At 33.8% G+C, this 9,767-nt stretch overlaps 1 protein-coding gene across 6 annotated transcripts in view; it reads right to left on the bottom strand.

Moving 5' to 3' along the window:
* The window catches only part of LOC106870404 (ceramide transfer protein), a 120,833-nt gene that overhangs the window by 26,157 nt on the left and 84,909 nt on the right, over window positions 1-9,767 (bottom strand). For all 6 annotated transcript variants that reach the window (XM_052978594.1, XM_052978595.1, XM_052978596.1 and 3 more), the window contains 4 exons: window positions 5,082-5,236; window positions 3,751-3,843; window positions 935-1,021; window positions 290-364 (listed from right to left, as the gene is read on the bottom strand). In XM_052978594.1, the coding sequence (XP_052834554.1) occupies window positions 290-364; window positions 935-1,021; window positions 3,751-3,843; window positions 5,082-5,236 (410 nt within the window). The remainder of the gene's footprint in view (window positions 1-289; window positions 365-934; window positions 1,022-3,750; window positions 3,844-5,081; window positions 5,237-9,767) is intronic.

Raw genomic sequence — 9,767 nt, 5'->3', positions numbered from 1 at the left:
TATATATATATATATATATATGTATGTATGTATATAAACACATAATCTCAGGTAGAGATTTAAAAAGCAAGCAAATATGAATAAACAAGCAAAACAAAATAGTTTTACAAGCAATTAACCTTTCTGCTTATAATGATTACTTTTTTTATGAATATCTTATAAAGTTTCATTACATTTAAGTTACATCTGATCAAATATATTAAAAGGTAAACAATAATATTCTTAATAATTAAGAAATGTAGAGTAATTTACTACATCAGAGCTTCAATGGATAATTAACTGAACTTACCTCATTATACAAGCTGTGATTAGGTGATAGAGAGATAGCAGGAGGGGGCATTGGTTTACCAACAGGGTTAAGTTTCTGAAAGAAGAGAAAAACAAAAGTGACATGTAAAATTTTACGTTATAAAAAAATATAAATAATCCAGAAGTATTTTAACTATTTCATTGTTATATTTTAAAGGAACAAATCTTTTAAAGTATTAAATAATGTTACTGTATGAAAGTAAAATTAAAATATTTCCAAAGTCCTGATAGGCTTAAAAGAGCTGTTTTGGTTTTGGTTTCACAGTAGCAAACACATGGAAAATTCCACTGACTGATGACTGTAATGTCCAGAAAGCTGATACATATATCTGACATGAACTGATGTACACAGCATGCAACAAGAAACATGTAATCAGCTTCAACTCAAGACTTATGATATTCTATCTGACTTCCATGGGTGAAATAAACATCGAATATGCCTTGGCCCATGCAGAAGCTACAAGAGCAATTCAGAGGTATTACAAGCTCTTCTTCTGAATCCATTACTGTGTTGGACACTTTTCTGTATCATCACTTGGCTTGAAGATCTTTGATCTGGACTGACCTGGTACTAAACAATATAAAACAACCAACAGACAATCAAGTGTCATTGAAATCAACTTACTCTTTCTTCTTCTTTTTCCAATTTGTCAAGAGCAGCATCAACAGCATCAAAAAACTCATCTTCATTAATTGCACAATGTGGCCCTTCCTAAAGTTTATAAAGAATAAAACATGTAGAAGATCAGAAAGTAAAGAGATGATATGCAGGGCTTAAGAATTGGGGCAAAGATTTGTACAGTGACTGAGATCAGCGGTTCATAAGATTGGCTACAGTGAGTGGGGTAACAACAGATGTAGAGTGCATCGAGAGCAGACATAAAAAGGCACTGAGAATGATAGGAGAGGTGTTAAAGATAAGTTGCAGCTGACCTAAGATGTTGTCAGAGGAGAATATGTAAATATGTAAATGGAAAAACAAAATAAAAATTCAAGGTACAGAAGCCATGCATAATTAAGAATGGAAGACAAGTATAATCATATTAATGTAAAGAGAAAAGGTAAGTATAAAGAAAAGAAAAAAATAGAAATCTAGTTAGTATAAAGAAAAGAAATAGAAAATTTAAATTTGCAGATGTGCAAGGGAAATAATTTGAAAATATAAAAACGAAATTTGAAAATTATTCAAGGAAAGGAAATAATAGGTTCAAAAAGAGTGGCAAAAAAAACTTGATTGATCAGAAATAAATCAGAGATTAACCATTGAAAGGAAACGAGAAAAATACTTCAAAGTTAATATATAGAGGTCTGTGCATCCAGGAACTTCACAATTAGTGCTTTTCATTTTAATGCATACAAATCACAAAATAAAACGTAAAGCTTCTCACTTAAGCACAAATTATAATGCAAGTTTGAGTCGAAGGATCTATATTCTTACAGTGAAGCTTGTTGAATATGCCATCTTATTTTAAGCATGATCAAATAGATTTTTTTCAAGGCCCAAATGTACTTGGACAAAGTTATTGGAAATTATTTTTTACATGCTTGAAAGAATGGCTATGCTGATAGAAAAGAAAAAGGCATTTTTGTGAGAACATTTCCAATGGAGTTTATAATAGGACTGAATTATACAAAATTTTCAGAATTTATATTTTAGATTTTCCATTTAAAAAACTTTATCTTGGGAGGAGGTCTTTATGGAGATATGTTCTTAATCTCACACAACATGAATGACCATAACCCAGAAAGGTCTCTTAAATTATTTAGGGAAATGGATTTAACAATTTAAAGTATAGTTAATGTTTTACATGTAACTTCAATAAAAATACATTTTGCTTTGACCAAAAACCCAAAGAAAAATGATTTTATAAGAATTTCAATCATTTAGCTAATATTCAATGAACTTTCATTTCTAATATTGGTAAATGTATTTCTATATTATCCTTTGATGAAGTAACGTTCATGAGAGGTCCTTATAATAATGAAAACCTGTCATAGGGTAAAATCAAGACATGCTTCTATCAGCATACCCATTCTCATATGCATTAAAGAGAAATATTTAAAAAAATCTGTTTATTCAAGTACATTTTGCTTTTTTTAAAGAATTTAGTCTCATTGTTTAAAATTAAATGTTGTAATTTGGAACAAGCTTCACGAACTTGTAAACTGTACTTAAGTGAGTGAGAAGTTTTCCTTTTTATTTCAAGATTTGCATGCATTAAATGAAAGGTGTTAATTATGAAGTTCCTGTAGACACACCAGCAAGAGTTGACTTTTATACTGCTTCCCGATAGTTAACCTCTTTCATTTCTCCAAATAATCTTTCACCACCATCTTTTTTATCCTATCCACATTTCCTTTTCAAGAATAATTTTCATTTTTATATCTTTGATGTCTGCATTTTGTATCTTTAATTTCACATATTTACATTGCTTTTATTTTTCATTCTAACATTTTTGAGTTATTCCCCTTACACTGTTTGACTTATTTTTACCTGCCTTTTAATTTTTCCTTTTCCTTTTATTCATTTCATTATATTTGTTTTCTTCCTTACATTCATTTGTTTACACTTATCTAGATACTCAAACAGCTCTTCTTTAAGTCTCAGCTTCTCATTCTTTTATTTGTTTCAGTCATTTGATTGTGGCCATGCTGGAGCACTGCATGTAGTCGAACAAATCGACCACAGGACATTCTTTTTAAGCCTAGTACTTATTTTACCGGTCTCTTTTGCCAAACTGCTAAGTTAAGGGGACGTAAATACACCAACAACGGTTGTCAAATGATGGTGGGGGGACAAACATAGACACAAACATACATACATACACACATATATATATATATATATATATATATATATATATATATATATATATATATGATGGGCTTCTTTCAGTTTCCATCTACCAAATCCACTCACAAGGATTTGGTCAGCCCAAGGGTATAATCACTATAGAAGGTGCCACACAGTGGCACTGAACCCGGAACAATGTGGTTGGTAAGCAAGTTACTTACCACACAGCCACTCTATGAATACCGTCATCATCACAATTATATGCCTGCTTTTCCATGGCAGCATGGGTTGGATGAGTTATACACATTCCAAATCAGTTCTTGTTCAGAGTTATGGCCATCCTGCACGAGTGGTGGGTGGAAGCACACATTAATCAACCATTCCATTTCATGCATGCTTTCTCCAGCTAGATGCTCTTTTTACCTACCACTTTACAGAGTAGAATAGGTGCATTTTATCATTTTATCCTTATAAATTTTGTCTTATCCCTGACAACATTGAAGAACTCTCCCTACTTTATACCGTCTCCCTTCACCATACACTTTTTTGAAGCCTTTGTATAGTTCCCTTAACAGAGCAACAAAAACTTTAAAATAGTTACTAAGAGTAGCTTTTAAAGACAAACTTCATGTGCTTAACAGACTTACTTCATAATCTGGTCCACCAAATACTATTGGCTTTTGTCGATCCAGTAAAACAGATTTGTAGGATTCTTCAACTTTCTTTCGTTTCTCCACTTCCTGCATAAAAGTTACAAAAAAATACTATTCAGTTTGTTTCATTAACAGAAATAAATCTAATGTAACATTTCCCACACACACACAAAATAGTATGTAATTTATATATACTTTCAGTTAATCTGAGCAAAATAGTTTTGGCTATTAGTTGTCAAAGCTGAAAATGCAGCAATCATTGGCCGTGTGCAAGTAGGATATTTCATCATTAGAATTTAATGTTGGACCTTTTTTTTCGACCATGTTAGCATCTGTTGAAAGTGTATGCAGTACATGTCATTCTGTGCCATGAGATTTAGCCTTGCTAATTCATAGATTTCTACTTTTCCTTGGACTCCTACTTTAGTATGTTCAACTGTCAATACATGGCACTTTTTAACCCAGCTCTTATCCATTTACATCACATACCTATACTAGAGCAGCTTTTTCTTGCATGCATTATGCTTTTCATGTCTCGCCACTCTCTGAGACTTCAGAGTTTGCCTTTGTGCAAGTTACACAATATATCCAATAATTATGCTCAACAAATTTTTCTCCAGTCTTCACAAACCGTCAACACTTAATTCCCATATATAATACAGCATCATACTTCTTGACACTAGTCTCATGCAATGCAACTTTTACAAAGAAAAAGAAAATGACACTTTGTTGCCAACAGAGATAACACCTTCCTCTTCTAGCATACTTCTTTCTGTAACTATTAAGTAATCACTACAACTACATCTACCTTAAATATATCACTTAGATAGCAAAAAAAAAGACTACTCCTTCAAGTGAGCCATCAGAGTAGTTAACCAATTCATAGATGATTCTACTACTAACAACATTTGAGGTCCTGGTTCTTTGCTAATCTAAGAGATGTCATTGTATTTCTTCTATATCTAATTCTTGCACTAAGAACATAACTTTGTGCTTCTATCAAATCCTTTTCTACACATCAAAACTAATTCTGTGATGATGGAATTTGTACTTTTTGTTGCAAAGTAGTACTTTGGCTTTTGTTATATAGGTCTTTTGTCTCAAAAGCCATTTTCCTGATTCATGACATTTTTCTGGAGTTGTTGCAAAATGATTGCTAATATTATTACTTTTCAAATTATCACTCAAGAGTAAACTATTGAATAAGCTTTTTAATAAACTGGATAAAATCTTGAGAGCGAGCAGAGCAAGCCATACATAAAATATTGTTTATGAAATTACTTCTTTAAAGCAAATTACACTTGAGATAAAAACAAGTGACATACCCTTTCCATGCGTTTACGCCAAGCATCTTCCCTCTGGGACATTATTTCTATACAATGAGAAAGAGTTGCAATAATTCCAGCTGTAGTTGCCTTAAATGTGTAGGCTTCACCTTTGAAATCAGGAGCATGGCCACCATGTTGCTGCAGAATGGAAGCTGCAAAAGGACAAAGAAATAAAAGGACAAATAGATTATTTACATTTTATAACCGGTTTGTATGTTTGAAGGATTAGCCTTTGTTGGCTAGAGAGCAAAACATCAGCATGTTAAGCATTAAAGACTGTAAAGAAGCTGAGCACCATTAGCATATAGAATTCTTAAGAATAAGGAAGTTTGGCATTAACAATCAAGCAGTTTAGGTTAATAAGATGCACCATCACAATGAAATATACCAACCAAGCTAGATAAATATGGATTAGAATCAATAAAGCTTTGTAAAAATTACAACAAAATGTCACATTAAGGAACTTATTACATCATTCCTATGCAGAAGTGATTCTTCTCCTTGAAAACAATAAAAAGGTAATGATAACGAACCCTACATTTTCAGAAATATCTACTACAAAAAAAAAAAATTTTTTTTAGTTAAAAATTTACGGGAAGTAATTACAGTAAAATTGATTAAATTAATAAATTAAAATTTTTGCCATATAGCCACTAAATATTCAATAAATATATTTTTTATAGGCCACAGTAAATTAAGTAAACATAATGAATGAACAATTTTTGAGAGATATTTACAAATATTTGAACTTACAATCACTATTTCCAAGACACATTACATTTGTAAACTAAAGACTTAAACACTAGTTGATGAATATGCTAAGTTTTGTAGTCATAGCTGCCATGAAAGGCAAAATATTAAATCATGTTAACAGACAGAATGTTATTGTTTCATATTAATAGGTTTAGAAGCATCTGAGCATCAGAATGGACTGCAAGATAGATTTTGTTAACCAAACTATAATGTAATACTAATGCTGGGTTAAACTTTTACCAATATATATATATAATTGATTTCATTAACAGCAAACATTGATCCTGAGATATGTTTATTGATTCTGCAAAATTTTCCTACAAAATCAGTTTGTTGATACACAAAGGTCTTAACATATATAACACACTAGCCACGCACACACGCACGCACGCACGCACGCACGCACACACACACACAATTTTTTAAAATGTGCTTTAACTGCAGAACTAGATCAAGCTAGCAGCTGTGACTACTGTAACAAAAGACAGTGTGTTATTAGTATACACAAAACTTAACATTTGAATAAAGTATCAGTTGCTAAAGTGTGATAATGTATAGAAGAAAAAGTTCTATGACTGTTGTTTAATTAAGAATTTCTTGCAAAAATAGTTTTAGATACAAAAACCATATGACAATATATTTAAGTCCCTAGTTTCACAGAAAGAAAAGACAAAAACCCCCCCGTTTCTTGGAAGATTCTTCACATTATCAACTTTATCAAATCAATGCAAAGTTTTGTTTCTCTTAGAGTAAAGAAATATTTCAGTTCTGAGAAAACAAAACAAACATCTTGTAGAATTCTCCATATTAACCATATTAACTTCATTCAACTCATTTAGGAGATAGTGGTATCATTCCTTCTTTGAAAACACATCAAGTAAAACAAATAATTAAGATTATTCCCATTCTTCCAGCTATATTTTGTCTAACCCTTCCACATTATTTCTACTTGTTAATTGAAACTACACAATTATTTACACTTATGCTTTCTTACTTTTAACACTATGATGAGAGAAACTTTTTGTCTTTATGAACTCAAAACGTTTGATAAAAAAAAGCTAATGTGAAGGCTACAGAACAAATCTTTACAAGTTCTGAACAGTGATATTGCTCATTTTCTTTATTTTCATATCATACTTAAGTGGACTAATACTGGTTTCAGATTAATTTAATACTGGTTTACAAGGTAAATGGGAGATCATATTTTTCTCTTCTAGATGGTATGAATTGGCTATAAGTGGGAATCAAAATTGGGTTGTAGTCACAGTTTGCTAAACGTTCTACTGTACTCAGCAGAACAAAGAAGTTAGACACTTTCTGTAATTCATATTAAGTTGCTTCCAAGCATTAATCCATTTTTGTTGTTCGTTTATAAATAAGCACAAATGGGAACAGTATAATCAAAACTGAAGAGTTTGTTACTGCATAAGCCAATGACAGGACATCCTAACAACCACTCATCCAGCTACAAAAGCAGCTGGATTTCCTCACAGCAAATTATACATCGTTAAAATGGTATATAGACAATATCATCCAAAATACACAGGAAAGCTGGAATGTCATGGCTGGAACACTTTTCATCATACATCTACCCAGAGTTCCCTTAGGATTGAATGGCAACAACAAATTAAATCTAGTGGTTTCTAATAAAATGTTCTTTGAACGAAAGAGGTGATAAATAGGAATTTGTTCTTAAAAATACAGCTATGTTTTCCTGGAATAAGTATGTATGGAAAGGAACTAAAATTGTAAACAATCCTGATGGTAACTTATCTCTGAAGATAAACTGAAATATTACACCATAATGTAAGGTCAATTACCAGCATAATATTAACTCTAGTGCATAAAGTATTGTTCTCAACTATCAATGGATGGAAAATATATATTAGGATTACATGACATAAGCCAAACAAACATATTTTTTTTTATCAGGCTTCAAGATTGTTATTGTTATGAAATGATTATATTTACTTAGACTAATTTGATAAACACTGTTCATAAAAGAAGTGTGACTCATGTTTATCAATAACAAAAATATTTCTCTCTCTCTCCTCCCTTTCTCCTCTCATGCTTTCCGTCAATAAAAGGAAGCCAGAAGGACCTGCTAATAATAGCACTCAAATCAATCCCAAACAACACACTACAGCCTAATAATGATAATTCTAATTTTGGCACAAGGCATAATAATAATAATAACAATAATAAATAATAATACAAATCTAGTAGAAGCTTAGTTCTCAGATTCTGGTCACCTTCACATACACTATCATTGCTAACCATAAATAACATCCACAGGAAAACATCCAACTTGGTGTCACTTGAGGTCTCTGGGTGAAACTTGGAACAGCTCATATAAAACAAAGCAATCATCACCATTGTTTAACGTCCGCTTGCCATGCTGCATGGGTTGGATGATTTGACTGAGGACTGGCGAACCAGATGGCTGCACCAGGCTCCAATCTAATCTGGCAGAGTTTCTACAGATGGATGCCCTTCTTAACGCCAACCACTCTGAGAGTGTAGTGGGTGCTTTTATGTGCCATCAGCACAAGGGCCTATCAGGTGGTACTGGCAACAGCCGCGTTCAAATGGTGTTTTTTACATGCCACCTGCACAGGAGCCAGTCCAGCGGCACTAGCAACAACCTTGCTTGAATATTTTTTCACATGCCAGTAAGGCAATGCTGGTAACAATCACGCCCGAATGGTGCTTTTTACGTGCCACCAGCACGGAAGCCAGTCAGTTGCTCTGGCAACGATCACGTTCAGATGGTGCTCTTAGCGCTCCACTAGCACAGATGCCAGTCATCGAAACTGATTTCGATTTCACTTGCCTCAACAGGTCTACGCAAGCAAAATTTAGTGTCCAATGAAGGAAAGGTATGCATAAGTGGGCTGGTTACACCCCTGGCATAGGCCACAGGTCATGGTCTCACTTGGCTTGCCGGGTCTTCTCAAGCACAGCATATTTCCGAAGGTCGCGGTCACTAGTCATTGCCTCGGTGAGGCCTAATGTTCGAAGGTCATGCTTCGCCACCTCATATCAGGTCTTCCTGGGTTTACCTGTTCCACAGGTTCCCTCAACCGCTTGGGTGTGGCACTTTTTTACACAGCTATCCTCATCCATTCTTGCCACATGACCATACCAGCTCCGTCATCTCTCTTGCACACCACATCTGATGCATCTTAAGTCCAACTTTTCTCTCAGGGTGCTTACACTGTCGTGAATGCACACTGACAGTACACATCCAGCGGAACATACTGGCTTCATTCCTTGCAAGCTTACGCATGTCCTCAGCAGTCACAGCCCACGTTTCACTGCCATGTAGCATGGCTGTTCGTACACATGTGTCATACAGTCTACCTTTTACTCTGAGCGAGAGGCCCTTTATCACCAGCAGAGGTAAGAGTTCTTTGAATTTTATAATATTAATAACCCCTTTCAACTATAAGCACAAGGCCTGAAATTTGGGGGGAAGAGGCTAGTTAATTACATTGACCCCAGTGTGTAACTGGTACTTATTTAATCAACCTCAAAAAGATGAAAGGTAAAGTTGACCTCGATGAAATGCTGCAAAGCATTTTGCCAGGCATGCTTAGGATTCTGCCAGTTTGCTGCCATAATAATAATAATCCTTTCTATTATAGGCACAAGGTCTGAAATTTGGGTGAGGGGCATAGCCGATTATATTAACCCCAGTATTTCACTGGTAATTTATTGATCCCAAAAGGATGAAAGGCAAAGTTGACCTCGGTGGAGTTTGAACTCAGAACGTGAAGGCAGATAATATACTGCTAAGCATTTCGCCTGACATGCTAACGATTCTGCCAGCTTGCTGCCTTATTAATAATATGCATTATAGTATCAACCAATCACCATATCTTTGAAACAGCTGTGAAGAACTATCTTCATCTTGTAACTTAAATATAT

Source organism: Octopus bimaculoides, chromosome 2, assembly GCF_001194135.2.
Source record: "Octopus bimaculoides isolate UCB-OBI-ISO-001 chromosome 2, ASM119413v2, whole genome shotgun sequence".
Lineage (NCBI taxonomy): Eukaryota > Metazoa > Mollusca > Cephalopoda > Octopoda > Octopodidae > Octopus > Octopus bimaculoides.
The sequence above is the reverse complement of the archived record's forward strand: the minus strand, read 5'-3'. Positions and strand labels throughout refer to the sequence as shown.